At 47.9% G+C, this 18,626-nt stretch overlaps 1 protein-coding gene across 3 annotated transcripts in view; it reads left to right on the top strand.

Annotated features, from left to right (window-relative positions):
- Positions 1-18,626, top strand: part of BTAF1 (B-TFIID TATA-box binding protein associated factor 1) — a 321,948-nt gene that overhangs the window by 60,855 nt on the left and 242,467 nt on the right. For all 3 annotated transcript variants that reach the window (XM_078786829.1, XM_078786828.1, XM_078786827.1), the window contains exons 9-11: positions 463-552; positions 2,013-2,108; positions 5,092-5,268. In XM_078786829.1, coding sequence (XP_078642955.1) covers positions 463-552; positions 2,013-2,108; positions 5,092-5,268 — 363 coding nt within the window. The remainder of the gene's footprint in view (positions 1-462; positions 553-2,012; positions 2,109-5,091; positions 5,269-18,626) is intronic.

Genomic DNA, 18,626 nt, shown 5'->3' with positions numbered 1-18,626 from the left:
CCAATCCACACTTGGGTGTTTCGGACAAACCTCGTCCAATTTCTGGCAAACTTATGGTCTTTCGGACATTGTAGCAATACAAAGCGAGATGGTTTCATGCTTCACCAACCACCAAGGACGCATTGACTGGGAATTTGTGAAAAATAGAAAATTATTCGCTGTTTGAATTGAACCAAACTGTGATGTAACCCGTAGACAGCACGGATGTGGCGGTCGACTTCTGAGAATGACTTCACGGATAAGCGTTAAGAAGAAGATTTCGAATTTTAATGGGAGAATTACCAGTTTTTAAATTGGGTATTGAAAAAATACACATATCTATTTTGTCGGGTATCGAGAGAAAGATTAGCATTGAGATGGTCTGAGCGTTTGGCTTCCCCTTCAAGCACATTGAACATGTGTGGGTAGTTTTTCTTGTGCGTACTTATTTTCATAATTTTAAGCTCATATTTGTATTTTCAGATCCGACATGGAGCCGGTACTGGATTGCGAGAGATCCTGAAATTTCATGGTCAGAGTGGAGGAAAGCTGGTTGACAGCACAAGTGAGGAGGAAAGTCTCAGTTTGCACTGTTTGAGGAGAAAAATGTGAAATTATTGAATGGATTTGTTGTCCTAATGAGGTGTCTATATACAACAAAAAATAAAAAGGGTTAAATTCCGCCTCCCTTCCCTCACATCCACACTCACACCCTCCTCCACCTCCACAATCACACCCTCCCCCCCACCTCCACACACACCCTTCCCTCACCTCCACACTCACACCCTCCCTCCACCTCCCCACTCACATCCTCCCTCCACCTCCCCACTCACACCCTCCCCCCATCTCCCCACTCAGACCCTCCCTCCACCTCCACACTCACCCTCTCCTCACACTTCCACACTCACACCCTCCCTCCCCCTCCACACTCACACCCTTCCGCCACCTCCACACTCGCATCCTTCCTCGACCTCCACACTCACTCCTCCCCCCACCTCCCCACACACACCCTCCCCCCACCTCCCCACTCACATCCTCCCCCCATCTCCCCACTCAGACCTCCTCCCCACCATCCACACTCACACCCTCCCCCAACCCCTCCACACTCACACCCTCCCCCCACCTCCCCACTCACACCCTCCCCCCACCTCCCCACTCACACCCTCCCCCCACCTCCCCACTCACATCCTCCCCCCCCCTCCCCACTTACACCCTCCCCCCACCTCCCCACTCACACCCTCCCCCCACCTCCCCACTCACACCCTCCCCCCACCTCCCCACTCACACCCTCCCCCCACCTCCCCACTCACACCCTCCCCCCACCTCCAGCCTCACACCCTCCCCCAACCTCCATCCTCACACCCTCTCCCCACCTCCATCCTCACATCCTCCCCCCACACTCACACCCTCCCCCTACCTCCACCCTCATACTCTCCCCCCCCCACATTCTCACCCTCCCCCCACCTCCACCCTCACATTCTCCCCCCACCTCCACCCTCACACCCTCCCCCACCTCCATCCTCACACCTCCCCCCACACTCACACCCTCCCCCACCTCCATCCTCACACTCTTCCCCCCACACTCACACCCTCCCCCCACACTCACACCCTCCCGCCACCTCCACCCTCACCCTCCCACCCCACACTCACATCCTCCCCCCACCTCCATCCTCACACCCTCCCCCCACACTCACATCCTCTCTCCACACTCACACTCTCCCCCCACCTCCATCCTCACACTCTTCCCCCACACTCACACCCTCCCCCCACACTCGCATCCTCCCACCACCTCCACCCTCATCCTCACCCTCCCTCTCCCACTACTTTGACATTCCCATACATACCTTTCTCATTACTCTTGTTTTCCCAACCTCCTTTCCCTTTTCCCTCCCCTACTGTAATCTTCATTACTCTTCCTTTTTGCGGTTGTGATGTTTTGATTTACCAACCCGATGTTTATGAAATAATCAAACATTGGTTGAATCAATCATGCATGGCATGCCTCTTACATCCTTACGTCCTTGTACCTGCAGATGGAGGAGCAGCACCAGCAATGGCTTGAGGATCTTGCCATCCGTTTGCTTTGTGTCTTTGCTCTTGACAGATTTGGAGACTTTGTATCTGATGAGGTGAAGGAAATTCAATTGTTTTATAAATTTTTCTATTTATGCTCATACTCGAGTGGTTTTTGTGGTATATATGTGTATATTATTAGCTCACCTGGGACAGAGTTCAGGGGAGCTTATGCGATGGTGCGTCGTCCGTCCGTCTGTCCGTCCGTAAACACTTGCAACTTCTCCGAAAGTGCTGAAGGGATTGTGACCAAACTTGGCACAAATTATATTTGTTGTGTTGCACCTAAAGTTTGTTCACTGCATTAAAAAAAATCGGGGTCTAAGGAGGTCTACCAGGGGTTAAAGTGGGTCCAGGTTTGACTCCTCAAAGTAGGAAGTTGCATTTTCCCCTGAAACTACACACACAATTTCGATGAAACATGACCACAATCTTCATCACCTATGATGCTCCAAAGTTTGTTCACGGCATACAAAGAAAATCAGGCCCTGAGAGGTTTCATGGGTGGGGAGGAGGGGGGGGGGGAAGTGGGGGATTGCCCCCCAAAATAGGTATTTGCTTTTTTTCTCAGAATCTACACATAAAATTTCGATTAAACTTGACCACAATGTTCCGTTCATCAGCAGTGATGTTCCAATGTTTGTTGCCGGCATTTAAAAAAATTGGGGTCTAAGGCGGTCTACGGGCATGTTCAAGTTCGATGGGGTTGAGGTCAGGGCTCTGCAGGCCAGCCAAGTTCTTCCACACTGATCTCGACAAACCATTTCTGTATGGACCTCGCTTTGTGCACGGGGGCTTTGTGATGCTGAAACAGGAAAGGGCTTTCCCCAAACTGTTGCCACAAAGTTGGAAGCAAACAATCGTCTAGAATGTCATTGTATGCTGTGGCGTTAAGATTTCCCCTAACTGGAACGAAGGGGCCTAGCCTAGCCTGAACCATGAAAAACAGCCCCTGGCCATTATTCCTCCCCCACCAAACTTTATAGTTGGCACTTTGCATTTGAACAGGTAGCGTTCTCCTGGCATGCGCCAAACCCAGATTCGTCCGTCGGACTGCCAGATGGTGAAGCGTGATTCATCACTCCAGAGAACGCATTTCCACTGCTCCAGAGTCCAATGGCGGCGAGCTTTACACCACTCCAGCCGATACTTGGCATTGCGCATGGTGATCTTAGGCTTGTGTGCGGCTGCTCGGCCATGGAAACCCATTTCATGAAACTCCCGATGAATAGTTGTTGTGCTGACGTTGCTTCGAGAGGCAGTTTGGAACTCGGTAGTGAGTGTTGCAACAGAGGATTTTTACGTTCTATGCGCTTCAGCACTCGGCGGTCCCGTTCTGTGAGCTTGGGTGGCCTACCACTTCACGGCTGAGCTGTTGTTGCTCCAAGACGTTTCCACTTCACAATAACAGCACTTACAGTTGACCAGGGCAGCTCTAGCAGGGCATACATTTGACGAACTGACTTGTTGGAAAGGTGGCATCCCATGACAGTGCCACGTTGAAAGTCACTGAGCTCTTCAGTATGGCCCATTCTACTGCCAATGTTTGTTGATGGAGATTGCATGGCTGTGTGCTTGATTATATATACCTGTCAGCAATAGGGGTGGCTGAAAGAGCCGAATCCACTAATTAGAAGGGGTGTCCACATACTTTTGGTCATGTAGTGTACCTGGAAGGTCAGTGCAATATACTGTTTATTTTACCACGTGAGTGCCAGGGATATTGCCCCTATGTTTTTTTTAAAGTGGGATGATAGTTTTTACATATGTACTCAAGGTTAAACATTTGAACTTTTAGCAATAATGACCGATTGATAATTTTTTTGTGTTATTTAATGCTCTTTAATTTTGTGATTGTGATTATTTAATTTTGTTTGTGGTACAATTGTGATTATTGGAAATGTGGAAGGAACGTATGGAGACAAAAGGTCTGAAGGTGAATATCGGAAAAACGAAGGTGATGGCAAGTGATAAAGCATCTGGTGAGGTGGAAAGGACTGGGAAGTGGCCGTGTGCTGTGTGCAGGAAGGGTGTCAGAGTGAATTCCATTCAATGTACAATGTATGCTGAGTGGGTTCATCAAAAATGTAGTGGTTTGATAGGGTCATTAACCAGTATGGCAGCTACATTCAAGTGTAAGGTGAGCACAGAGGGAGCTGCAGATGGAGGAAATGTTGAGTTTGATCTTGGAGATGGAGTGAAGCTGGAAGGTGTGAAAACATTTTGTTACCTTGGAGACATGCTGAATGGAACAACCGTTGCCGAGTCTGATCCACCTTCTCGAGTGAGATGTGCATGGAAGAAGTTTCGGGAACTGAGTGGCGTGCTGACGAGGAGGGGAGTGTCATTGAAGCTGAAGGGAAAGGTGTATGCTGCATGTGTGAGAAGTGTTATGATTTATGGGAGTGAGATATGGGTAATGAATGTAGAGCAGCAACGAAGGCTGGAAAGGGTGGAAATGCGAATGGTTTGGTGGATGTGTGGAGTATCGTTGAGAGGAAGACAAATGATGAATTGCGAAAGATGATGGGAATAGAGCCTGTGATGGATGATGTGAAGAGAAACAGGTTGAGATGGTTTCGTCATGTGTTGAGGAAGGATGAAAGTGACTGGTTGAAAAGAGTGATGGAAATGAATGTAGAAGGAAGTGGAGGACGGGGAAGACTGAGAAAGACTTGGCTAAAGATGGTCGAAGAAGAAATGCGGGCAAGGGGGTTAACAAGGAGAGATGCAGAAAATAGGGCAAAATGGAGAACATTGTCATGGGGCCCGCAAGGCTAACCCCCGCTCTTGCAGGGAAAATGGCCTTAAAATGCCTGTTGTTGTGTTGTTGTTGTACAATTGTGATTATTTCTGATTTTGAAAGCATCATTCACTGGTGTAAATAAGTTGTGCTCCTTGTTGACATAGCCTTCATTCAAGGTTGTGATGGTGAACGCTCAAGGTTGTGAATGTGGTTGTAGTGCGATGATGTATGTGCATAATTGCACTGTGCATCTGTGCTATACTCTGTGTAATTGGGGACCACATTTGGGCCAGGTTGTTGCCCCAGTTCGCGAGACGTGTGCCCAGACGTTGGGTGTGGCGCTGCAATTCATGGTCATACCAACGGTGCACTCCACGGTGAGCGTTCTACTGCAGCTGCTACACGTTCCTCAGTGGGAGGTGCGCCACGGAGGCCTTCTCGGGCTGAAGTATGCTCTGGCCGTACGACAGGTACTTGCATTAGAGTCGAGATAAAGCCGTGCTGGAGTCTCAATAGACTTTATGTTGCAGGCCTTTATTTCATTTAAAATGAATTTTGTTCTATAAATGCTAACTTTCATCCAATTTTCTTCCAGTTTTTTTCAACCGAGGCTAAAACCATCTTGGCGACTGGGAAAAATGAAATCAGATATCGAATTAGAGTTTCAATAAAATTGTGAGAGAGTGAGAAAGCGAGCCCAACAAAAGATGCCTCAGCGCGATGCTGAGCAAACAAAATGGTGAAGATTTGTTTTTTGAAGCCCCTCAGAACGGGTGCAACCACTCCCTCAACAGACTCACATGCTCACCTTAGCAGAATATAATAGAGACTAGTGGGGGCATCCGTGGGAATCCCACAGGCATGGACGTGTGTGACAATTATTGGACATCTTAATTTAGATGCTGCACCTGCACATTCAGTTTTACAAAATAGTTACATGGATATAATTCACACAATTTATTTACTTCTGATAACATGTGAATGCAGGTGCATGCACATGGGAAATACAGTTTGAAGTGTGTAATTACACCCAATGTAAAATCTAACTTTAAGAGCTCAAATCCTCTCCCTCCCCACCCCATCCCCATCTTTTCATGCGCACTGCGCAGGGGATAGCATCACACACCGGAGAGTGGGTCTCGCAAACGGGGGAGAGTGGGTCTCGCACACGGGGGAGAGTGGGTCTCGCGCACGGGGGGAGAGTGGGTCTCGCGCACGGGGGGAGAGTGGGTCTCGCGCACGGGGGGAGAGTGGGTCTCGCGCACGGGGGGAGAGTGGGTCTCGCGCACGGGGGGAGAGTGGGTCTCGCACACGGGGGGAGAGTGGGTCTCGCGCACGGGGGGAGAGTGGGTCTCGCGCGCGGGGGGAGAGTGGGTCTCGCGCGCGGGGGGAGAGTGGGTCTCGCGCGCGGGGAGAGAGTGGGTCTCGCGCGCGGGGGGAGAGTGGGTCTCGCGCGCGGGGGGAGAGTGGGTCTCGCGCGCGGGGGGAGAGTGGGTCTCGCGCGCGGGGGGGAGAGTGGGTCTCGCGCGCGGGGGGAGAGTGGGTCTCGCGCGCGGGGGGAGAGTGGGTCTCGCGCGCGGGGGGGAGAGTGGGTCTCGCGCGCGGGGGGAGAGTGGGTCTCGCGCGCGGGGGGGAGAGTGGGTCTCGCGCGCGGGGGGGAGAGTGGGTCTCGCGCGCGGGGGGGAGAGTGGGTCTCGCGCGCGGGGGGGAGAGTGGGTCTCGCGCGCGGGGGGAGAGTGGGTCTCGCGCGCGGGGGGAGAGTGGGTCTCGCGCGCGGGGGGAGAGTGGGTCTCGCGCGCGGGGGGAGAGTGGGTCTCGCGCGCGGGGGGGAGAGTGGGTCTCGCGCGCGGGGGGAGAGTGGGTCTCGCGCGCGGGGGGAGAGTGGGTCTCGCGCGCGGGGGGAGAGTGGGTCTCGCGCGCGGGGGGGGGAGTGGGTCTCGCGCGCGGGGGGAGGAGTGGGTCCACGCGCGCGGGGGAGGAGTGGGTCCACGTGCGCGGGGGAGGAGTGGGTCCACGCGCGCGGGGGGAGGAGTGGGTCCACGCGCGCGGGGGAGGAGTGGGTCCACGCGCGCGGGGGAGGAGTGGGTCCACGCGCGCGGGGGAGGAGTGGGTCCACGCGCGCGGGGGAGGAGTGGGTCCACGCGCGCGGGGGAGGAGTGGGTCCACGCGCGCGGGGGAGGAGTGGGTCCACGCGCGCGGGGGAGGAGTGGGTCCACGCGCGCGGGGGAGGAGTGGGTCCACGCGCGCGGGGGAGGAGTGGGTCCACGCGCGCGGGGGAGGAGTGGGTCCACGCGCGCGGGCTGGTTTATGGCTTTGATTTTCTTTCTTTGGTGGAGGTATATTTTCACAATGAGCTTCGTTCTACATAGGTATTCTTTTGCGATTGTGTGTGTGTGTGTGTGTGTGTGTGTGTGTGTGTGTGTGTGTGTGTGTGTGTGTGTGTGTGTGTGTGTGTGTGTGTGTGTGTGTGTGTGTGTGTGTGTGTGTGTGTGTTTGTTTGTGTGTTTGTTTGTGTGTGTGTGTGTGTGTGTGTGTGTTGGTGTGTGTGTGTGTGTGTGTGTGTGTTGGTGTTCGTGTGTGTTGGTGTTCGTGTGTGTGTGTGTGTGTGTGTGTGTGTGTGTGTGTGTGTGTGTGTTGGTGTTCGTGTGTGTGTGTTAGTGTTCGTGTGTGTGTGTTAGTGTTCGTGTGTGTGTGTTAGTGTTCGTGTGTGTGTGTTAGTGTTCGTGTGTGTGTGTTAGTGTTCGTGTGTGTGTGTTAGTGTTTGTGTGTGTGTGTGTTAGTGTTCGTGTGTGTGTGTTAGTGTTAGAATTGTGAGGTACATCAATTTAAAAACGAGATGCATGTCTGTCTCTGTCTGAAAATCATAGAGAGAAAAAAAACAAAAAAAAAACACCCGGGGCTGGGTGATCTCCAGCAAATTTTACATCCGCCTTGGTGGTACCCAGGATCATGTCATGGCCATAAAATATCACTCCCTCCCCTCTGTGAGGGTAAGGGAAAGACGAAATACGATTTTCACCTGCACACGTGCCACAGTTCAAGTGGTTTGCTGACCCTTGCTGCAGATGAGAGATTATCAGCACAAACCAAAATATATTTGCCCCACCTCAGTAGTAGGGAAATGAGATATCTAGGACACCAAGCAGATCCCCGTATCCCCCTGTTTACGTGTTCCTCCCCGACCTCCAGGTCTTGGTATACCTCCGAACCCCGAGAGGAGCCATGGCAGAAAAATATATTATTCCGTGTCGAAATCAATATTGAAACCACACCAATGTTTATCCCCAAACCAAATAATGTATTAAAAAGCTCACAGGAAAAACCATACAACAATGATATTACCATCTTATCTAGTAACTTAACTCAAACTCACGGCACTCCCAGGGAATGGAACCGAGCACTCCTCAATGTCTCTATAACTCTCCAAGGCGAAGTTGATTCACTCCAGCGATCGTTGGAACAATGTCCGATCAAGATCAATCGAAGGCGGTCGAAGCGACACAGATGTCACGTGGTCCAACACCCAGCAAACTCGCGGTAGAATGGAAAATCCCCAAAGACGCGCGCCGACATACACGTTCGCCGCTCAATCAGCGAACCGCCGTGTAATCTTCAAATGCCGCTTTAGTGCACAGCCCTCCCCGGCAGACCACCAGAGGGTAAGACCAGCCGACGCGACAAAAACCTTTCCGATGAATGCAGCGCGTGGGGCAAAATGGCGGACGGCTCCAGGCAAGGATTCTCCGGAACCTCAATGCCGATACCTGACTACACAGGTTCCTCAAAACTCCGGCGATAACACCTATCGCACGAACTTCCTTTCAAGGTCTCAAAGTTCACTCGCGACGTTCGCTCGACCACGCCCGTAACGGAGCTTCGACATGCGTCTTCCCCGACCGTTACCTCACGACCTCTTCCTCTTCGCTCGACGTCTTCCAGTGCACGATCCAATTTCCTGTTTCATTTTTACCATGAGCGCTTTTAACCTTTTAATCACAATAACCATTTTCCTTTAAACAACAATAATCGCCGTTTCCTTCCAACCCCGATAAGAATAATAATACCTAACCAGAAATTTTTCACGTGGATGAAAACCACCACCACGGAAGGGCCAAATCCGTAACACTCCCCCCCCCCTCCCCCCCCCCCCCCTCAAGAAAGAAATTTTGATCACTGCAAAAACTTTCTTTGCAGGCCAACTCTTCAAACCAACAAACGTAAACTCACAACCCAAATCATCAATTCCCGTGAACGACAATAATCAAGATTTCCCAAAAATAAAGCAACAAACTTTGAACAACCCACAGAGATTTCCAAAGTTAATTGACTCTGGACAAAGCGTCAGCCACGACATTGTCCTTGCCCTTTACATGTTCAATTTCCCAGTTAGACTCCTGCAAAGCCAAACTCCATCTCATCCCCCTCTGATTTTACTTTTTGTTTCTTTTGAATGAAGGTTAAGGGGTAGTAATCAAAATCCAAAGTCAAGCAAAACTACAACACTTTTCCCGGGAGGCCGAGCTGAAAGCCAGGTTCCATGGTGGTTGGGGTGGTGAGGCCTGGAAGTATTCACTACATGGACGCCTTTAAGAACGTAGAGTTCACGGTTAATCCGTGTAGGAAAGTTCACTACATAGACGCCTTTAGGAACGTGGCATTCACGGTTAATCCATGTAGGATTTATTTTTATTTTTTTTTTGCTGGGCTGCTCTGCAGCATTCAGCGCTTCAACTCTTTCTAACTTTCATAATAATCATGGGTGGACCGCTTGTCACTGTAGTCACGTAAATAGCGGTCTCCCTCTCGGCCACTACCCTGATTATCATTCCTGCAGGAGCGGCCGTAACCCTGGGATCCTCCGTAGTAATATCGACTGCGGCCACCACCAAAACTACCGCCACGTTTTCCTCTTCTGTAGCTCCCTCGACGCCTACGGCCTGCCTTCTCTAAGGCTATGGTCCGACCCTCCAAATCCTTACCATTCCAATCCGTCTCTGCCTCTTTGGCGTCCTTTGTGTTTTCAAACGTGACAAAGCCAAACCCTCTTGACTTTTGCATTTCCCTGTCTTTTACCAGCCGCACTTCCAGAAGCGGTCCATATTTGCTGAAAACAGAGGTCAGAACTTTTTCCTTTGTTTTGAAGTTCAGTCCACCTACAAATAACTTGTCAAATTTGTCGCCATCCCTAACTGGTGTGTTATTTTCCCTGCTGGGCTTTTTACCAACCATCGGGTTACCATAAACTTGACCACCGGCCAAATCATTCCCGATAACCAAAGATACTCCCTCTACAGGAAGAGTGGCTTGTAAACCTACCGTGACCGGTCCTGACACCAAATCGGACTCCAAATGGATGACATGAAGTGGAGCTCTAACACAACCACCAATCCCCTGTAAACGAACACTATCACCCGTTGCCGTCTCCTCTGACAATGGCAAGATGCCTTCAAGCATTAACGATTGATGTGCTCCTGTGTCCCTCAATACCCTAACAGGTCTCCGGGTAGTCGGGTCTCCATCCAGTGACACCAACCCCTCTGAAATAAATGGTTGGTACCCCTTTTGAGGGCGATTACTCACATTTGCCATTTCATTCGGAGTTGTACTAGTCGAACTCAGCTCCTGATTTTCCTTCCCCAGAGCATAACAGTGGGACATCAAGTGTCCAGGTTTATGGCAAAAAGCGCAAGTAGGCCCGGAGGAGAACCTCGTGGTTTGTCTCGAGCCCCCCGGAGGTTAAGTCTGCCTTGGAACTGCTGTCTTCGGATTTCTGGAAGTCGTGGTATCAGAGTGGTCCTCATATTCATCTCGAGGCCGCCCCCATGAATTTTCGTTCTCCGCCCCTGATGTACCATAGCTCCCCTGGCTAGGTCTAGGTGAGAAGTTAGGTTTGTGGAACCCCATCCTGTGGGTTAAGGCATAGTCATCAGCCATGGCTGCTGCCTCATACAGCTTTGGTACTTTCCTTTCCTCCAGATGAACTTTAATGTCCTCGTGGACACACTGTTGGAATTCCTCCACCAGGATCAATTGCCGCAATAGTTCGAAGTCTTTCCCAACCCCTTTTGAATCACACCACCTATCAAACATGGTTTCTTTCATTCTGGCAAACTCCACATGGGTCTCACTCTCCCTCTTCCTGGCATTCCGGAATTTTTGCCGGTAAGCTTCCGGGACCAATTCATAAGCTTTGAGAATGTTTTTCTTCACTATCTCATAATCTGCACATTGGTCAATCGGTAAAGCCGAATAAATAGTTTGAGCTTTACCCACCCAGAACACTTTGCATTAACATGGTCCAGGACTCCTCAGGCCATTTTAGCAGTTGAGCCACTTTCTCAAAGTGTGAAAAAAAAATTGGCGACCTCCTTTTCATTGAAGGGTGGAACCAGCCTCACATGGCTGCCAACATCCCAGGTGTTCTGACTAGGTGTCGAACCAGTCGGCATGGATGGTACCTCTCCCCGTTCTTTCATTACATCCAGCTCCTTGAGTCTAATTTCCTGCTGAAGCGCCATTTCACGGTCCTTTAACTCCCTTTCGGCTTTTCTCTCCTCTGCTTTTTTCTCCTCTAACCTTTCCTGGAGTTCTCTTTCAACTATCCTTTCCTCTGCTCTTTCTTGTGCTTTTTCTCTTCTAACCTTTCCTGGAGTTCTCGTTCAACTCTCCTTTCCTCTGCTTTTCTTTCTTCGAGTTCTCTTGCAGCTCTCCTTTCCTCTGCTTTTTCCTTTTCCTGGCTCTGCAATTGCATCTCCAGTTTCCGGAGCTCAACATTTTCTTGTTCCTCGGGTAACCAATCCAAGGCTCCCTCTTCCCATGTTCCTTGTCCCACCAGAGATTCTATCACCAATCTCTGCATCTCTGCTTTCCTCATATTCGTTCGAACCTCCAAGCTAAAATGTCTGGCCAATAACAAGAGGTCCGATTTTAATAGCGCTCTGAACTGTGCCTCACTAGGGGTCACTGCAAACTTCTCTGCGTCAAACTCCATGGTGACTATTGTTAACACTTGTTAACCTTCACACAAGAAATTTAAATAATAAAAAAAATTATTTTTGGAAAAATTTGGGAATGTTGGAAAAAGTTCCAAATTTGGGAATTCTGGGAATGTTAGGGAATTCTTTCCCAGACTAAATTTAGGGAATTTTATATCCCGGACGCAGACCCAATTTCGAGCCCACGAGTCAATTGGACGAGCCCCCAATTTCTGTTGCGTGTTCCTCTTCGAACTACTGGTCTTGGTATACCTCCGAACCCCGAGAGGCGCCACGGCAGAAAAATATATTATCCTGTATCGAAATCAATATTGAAACCACACCAATGATTATCCCCAAACCAAATAATGTATTAAAAAGCACACAGGAAGAACCATACAACAATGATAGCAATCAACCATATAATCAATCTTAAGATGGTACCATCTTATCTAGTAACTTAACTCAAACTCACGGCACTCCCAGGGAATGGAACCGAGCACTCCTCAATGTTTCTATAACTCTCCAAGGCGAAGTTGATTCGCTCCAGCGATCGTTGGAACAATGTCCGATCAAGATCAATCGAGGCGTAGGCAGTCGAGGCGACACAGAAGTCACGTGGTCCAACACCCAGCAAACTCTCGGTAGAATGGAAAATCCCCAAAGATGCGCGCCGACGTACACGTTCACCACTCAATCAGCGAACCGCCGTGTAATCTTCAAACGCCGCTTTAGTGCACAGCCCTCCCCGGCAGACCACCGGAGGGTAAGACCAGCCGACGCGACAAAAACCTTTTCCGATAAATGCAGCGCGCGGGGCAAAATGGCGGACGGCTCTCACTCGAGCCGGAGCATCTAGGCAAGGATTCTCCGGAACCTCAATGCCGATACCTGACTACGCAGGTTCCTCAATACTCCGGCGATAACACCTATCGCACGAACTTCCTTTCAAGATCTCAAAGTTCACTCGTGACGTTCGCTCGACCACGCCCGTAACAGAGCTTCGACATGCGTTTTCCCCGACCTTTGCCTCACGACCTCTTCCTCTTCGCTCAACGTCTTCCGGTGCACGATCCGATTTCCTGTTTCATTTTTACCATGAGCGCTTTTAACCTTTTAATCACAATAACCATTTCCTTTAAACAACAATAATCGCCGTTTCCTTCCAACCCCGATAAGAATAATAATACCGAACCAGAAATGTTTCACGTGGATGAAAACCACCACCACGGAAGGGCCGAATCCGTAACACCCCCTGGCGATTTTTTAAAAGTGGGCGGAGCCTAACAAAACAATCTGAATTAATAAAATAATTACAATTTCCGATTTTAAAGAAATTTCCAATTTGCCATTTTTCTCGATTTTCACGATTTTCTACATATGACGCAAGACGGAAAAAAAGTCACATGTGACCAACATGTGGTGCAAAGGTTAGATTCCCACATCCCTCTTGTTTCTCAAAACAGTAAATTTTTAACCCATATAGTTAAAAATTTTGAGAACAACATATTGTAATGTTTGTGTGGGGGTTATATTATATTACATCTAATTAATTAGATGTTGTTGGATGAATGAGAATGATATTCATAAAGTGCGAAGTACTCATTTACGTGTTTTACCAAATATTTCTTTAACAACAGCATCATTAACTTTCAATCGAATGAATGACCCATGCCCTTCCAATCAGGATCTGAGAAACCTGGATTGCGCAAATAACTTTACAGTTTACCCCCATCAAATCTTGAGGATTGATACAACAATCATCAATATTATCTCCAGAATCGTTATTCTTATAAAACGCCGTTTTAATCTCTATCAGAGAATTTTCCTTTCTATCTTCTTTGTGGTTTATAAAGCTTTGGATACATGGCGAGTGAATGACTCCCGGTAGATGCTCTCTCATCACACTCACGCCAAAATATATTTATTATGTTAAGAGGATATTTAAATTTAGTTTCTCTTACGACATATGACTTAACCGATGAAAGAATCGCTTCAAATATTTTAATAGTTTTCCTTTCCTCGGATAGTGTAGACTGAAGATGATCGGGAATTGATCATATTAAGTGGAAAAGTAAATGATCCAATAGTTTTATTATTATCCGTACAGGCGGGATAGTTTGGCTTAATACCCCAAGAAAATGTCTGGTGTTTCAACATATAGTTTTGAAATGTTTTCATCTGAATATTTATATTTAATTGATATCTTGCAAGATTCAGCTCCGTTGCGGCTGTAATATTTAGGTGTTCCAAAAATTATATTTTTAATATCAAAATTATCATAACTCAGTGCCATTTTATATATATATATGTTTTTTTTATATAAAAATATATATAACCAAAAAAACGGTTGAGAGAAATATATATTCATCTTCGTAAAAATAATTGATTTTATATCTTTCTTATATCCAAACAGATGAACTAATATAATAAGAATATGATGAAGTTTTATAAAAAGAACAACGTGGTCACAACATATTGTAATGTTTGTGAACATGATTATAAACACAATTATATAAAACATTTCCACACCAACAAACACAAAGCTAAACTTTCACAGATGTTGGCTCCGCTTGAACGAGAAACAAAATATTTTCACGTTTGTGATAAGTCAGTCTTGAAGGCGAGCTTTCCCACCCATCTTAAATCACAAAAACACATAAAGTTGTTGGGGTACACTATTAGGGACTCCAATAATGCATTTCAGAACCATATTAGAATAAAATAAAATGAAACAACAGGAATTGTAAGGCCATTTTCCCTAGTGGGGGTTAGCCTTGGGGTCCCCATGACAATCTTCTCCATTTTGCCCTATTTTCTGCATCTCCCCTTGTTAACCTGGTGTAAGCCTGGTGTTGGCTTAGCGGTTAGGGTGGCGGCTTGGGATCCTAGGATCCTGAGTTTGAATCCCGTCGATCGCTGAATTAACACCAGGGGGGTTGACTCAGCCTGTCATCCTTCCGAGGTCGGCAAATTGAGTACCAGCTTGCTGGGATGAATGATCACGGTGTATACCCCGATTTAGAATAGGTACACCGTATCCCTGCGCATCGTCAGGAAGGGCATCCGGCCATAAAAACATTGCCGCAAACAGGGAACCATGATTGTCATGGGGCCCGCAAGGTTAACCCCTGCTCTAGCGGGGAAAATGGCCTTAAAACGATCATTCATTCATTCATTCCTCTTGTTAACCCCCTTGCCCGCATTTCTTATTCGACCATCTTTAGCCAAGTCTTTCTCGGTCTTCCCCGTCCTCTACTTCCTTCTACATTCATTTCCATCACTCTTCTCAACCAGTCACTTTCATCCTTCCTCAACACATGACCAAACCATCTCAAACTGTTTCTCTTCACAACATCCATCACAGGCTCTATTCCCATCATCTTTCGCAATTCATCATTTGTCTTCCTCTCTCTCAACGATACTCCACACATCCACCGAACCATTCGCATTTCCACCTTTTCCAGCCTTCATTGCTGCTCTACGTTCATTACCCATGTCTCGCTCCCATAAATCATAACACTTCTCACACATGCAGCATACACCTTTCCCTTCAGCTTCAACGACACTCCCCTCCTAATCAGCACACCACTCAGTTCCCGAAACCTCTTCCATGCACATCTCACTCAAGGAACCGTTGCTGAGTCTGATCCACCTTCTCCATTCAGCATGTCTCCTAGGTAACAAAATGTTTTCACCTTCCAGCTTCACGCCTTCTCCAAGATCCAACTCAACATTTCCTCCATCTGCAGCTCCCTCTGGACACACTTTACACTTGAATGTAGCTGCCACACTGGTTAATGACCCTCTCAAACCACTACATTTTTGATGAACCCACTCAGCGCACATTGAACATTGAATGGAATTCATTCTGACACCCTTCCTGCACACAGCACACGACCACTTCCCAGTTCTTTCCACCTCACCACATGCTTTACCACTTGCCGTCACCTTCGTTTTTCCGATATTCACCTTCAGACCTTTTGTGTCCGTACATTCCTTCCACTTGTTCATCTTCTCCTTCAGTCCATCCAATCTTTCTGCAATCAACACCAGATCATCTGCATACAACAACTCCCATGGTAAACCCTCCTTTATGTTCCGAGCCAGCACCTCCATCACAGCTACAAATAGTAGTGGACTTAGTACCGGCCCCGATACACTCCCACCTTCACCTCAAACTCACCACTGTTCCCGTCCTTCGTCCTTACAGCTGTGCGCGCTCTTTTGTACATTGCCATCACTACTCTGATCAACCATTCCTCCACTCCTAACTTCCTCAATGCCCATGTCACTATTTCACGTTGAACCCTATTGAATGCTTTCTCCAGATCAACAAACCCAAGAAACAACTTCTTCCTCTTCTCCATGTACTTCTCTTGCAACTGCCTCAATAAAAAGCGCGTCTGTCGTTCCTCTTCCTGGCATAAATCCAAACTGCATTTCGTCAATCTTCACTTTCTTCCTTATCCTCCTCTCCAACACCCTTTCCAATACCTTCATTCCATGCTCCAATAACTTTATCGCTCGATACGAGCCACAGTCCAGAGGGTCACCTTTCCACTTGTATAGAGGGACGAGGGTACTCGGTTCCCAATCCACTGGAATGCGGCCTTCTTTCACCACCAGATTGCAGATCTCTGTCATTCTCTTCACACCCCAATTTCCCGCTGCCTTCAACATATCTACCACAACTCCCGTCTGCCCTCCCGCTTTTCTACTCTTCATGGCTTTTATCGCTTCCTCAACTTCCTTCTCGGTTATCTTCTCTGCCGGTCCTAAAACTGGGTTACTCTCGATGCTGCCATCCCATTCATTCTCTGCATTCAACAGTATTTCCATATATCTCTTCCATCTTCCTTTAATTCCATCTGGGTCCACAAAAATTTGTCCCACTTCATCCTTCAAGCAACTCACCCCCATCACATCACACCTCTCTTTCGCTATCTGCTTTTGCAATCCTGAATACCGCTCTCTGACCCTCTTCCAAATCCAAGCGTTCTCCCAACATTTTCTTCCATGCCTCCTGCGCCTTTGCTACCTCTTTCTTTGCAGCCTTCTTGGCTGCATTATAACTTTTATGCTCTGCCTTTTCTGTCCCCATACCCTTCACCTTCTGCCACTCCTTGAACTTCTTTCTCTTCTCGTCAATCTTCTTTCCAACTTCATCATCCCACCACCATGTTTCCGAGTGCCTCGGTGGTCCTTTTGTCCATCCACATACCTCACCAACGGCTCCCAACGGACTGTCTTTCATTGACATCCAACCACTTTCAAGCTCAACCACATCATCCTCGACCAAACTCAGCCTCTCTTTTAATGCCTCCCTCACTGTCACCTCTTTCAGCCTCCACACCTTCATTCTCGATTGGTACTTCACCTGCCGAGCTCTCCTCGCACCTTTCACCCTTATGTCGCAGACAACCAAGTGGTGCTGTGAAACAGCCTCCTCCCCCGGGATCACCTTTGTGTCCCGGAGGTGCCCCCTATCTCGCCTACGCACCAGCAGGTAGTCAAGGGTTGTCGTCGACACACCTGATGTGTATGTAACAAGCTTATTATCCTCTTTCTGGAACTGAGTATTACAAATCTACAAATCAGCTCCATCAGCAAACTCCAAAATCCTTTCACCTTCTCCATTTCTCACATCATATCCGTAACCCCCATGAACTCCCTCAACACCATCCATACTCCTTCCCACATGTCCATTTAGGTCTCCTAGAAACCACAACAACTTCCTCATCTTTCACGTTTTCCATCAGCTTCTCTATCGCACACCAGAACTTGTCCTTCTCTTCATCGCTCCGATCAACCTGCGGAGCATATCCTGAGATGACGTTCACCAAGAGCTTTCCAATCATAATTTTCACCATCATCAACCATTCACTCACTCTCGTCACACTCACCACACTGTCTACAAACTCCTCAGAAAACAGGACACCAACACCATTCATGCCTTCTGGGCACCCTTGCCACACAAACTTGTATTTCTGTCCCTGCCTACCCTTCACCATTCTCGCACCACTTGCCTTCCATCTCGTCTCCTGCACACAAATTATGTCCACTCTTCTTCTGACCAATACTTCCACCACTTCTCCTGATCTCCCTGTCATTGTCCCTACTTTCCTTGTCCCAAACCTCAGAAACCGATCTCCACGTCGGGCATCAGACGTTTCGTCATCGTAAATGGAGTGATTTCCACCCTTGCTTCGATCGGGTTCCCCACCTTGAGTTTTGATGAGAGGGAGTGGGGTCCCCCACGGGGTACTTCGGGCTGTACCCTGCCCATATGTAGTTGTAATTGTCATGGTTCTCTTTTTGAGGCCATGTTTTTATGGCCGGATGCCATTCCTGATGCCAAGCCTTTTAGTCGCCTCTTACAACACGCAGGGATACAGTGTACCTATTCTAAACCAGGGTACACACCGGGTAACTGGGGTACACACCACGTAACCGGGGTACACACCGGGTAACCGGGGTACACACTGGGTAACCGGGGTACACACCGGGTTATATTAGAATAAGGTATTTTAGAATTAAATTTTAATTTTAGAAAAAAAATTTTATTTTAGATTAATTTTAATTAATTTTAAATTAATTTCAGAAATAATTAGAAAAAGTACACATATTAGAATAAGGATTTTTAATTTAACATCCCCAGAACCTAAATCAATAGCTGAGGCAGTTGATAGTCAAACCTGCCGTTGAAAGGTATGTAAAGAATACATTGGCTGAGATTGAGCCCCTTAAATTTTATATGGGTGTAAAAATGGAATTGAAAATAATCGAATAGTGAAAAAGAGGATCTTGTTATCGAACGTTATATGAGAACAAAACAGTAGTTTATCGCTTCA

The sequence above is a fragment of the Myxine glutinosa genome, chromosome 11, assembly GCF_964187855.1.
Source record: "Myxine glutinosa chromosome 11, kmMyxGlut1.1, whole genome shotgun sequence".
Taxonomy (NCBI): Eukaryota; Metazoa; Chordata; class Myxini; order Myxiniformes; family Myxinidae; genus Myxine; species Myxine glutinosa.
Note: the sequence above shows the minus strand (reverse complement) of the source record. Positions and strands in the feature narration are given on the sequence as shown.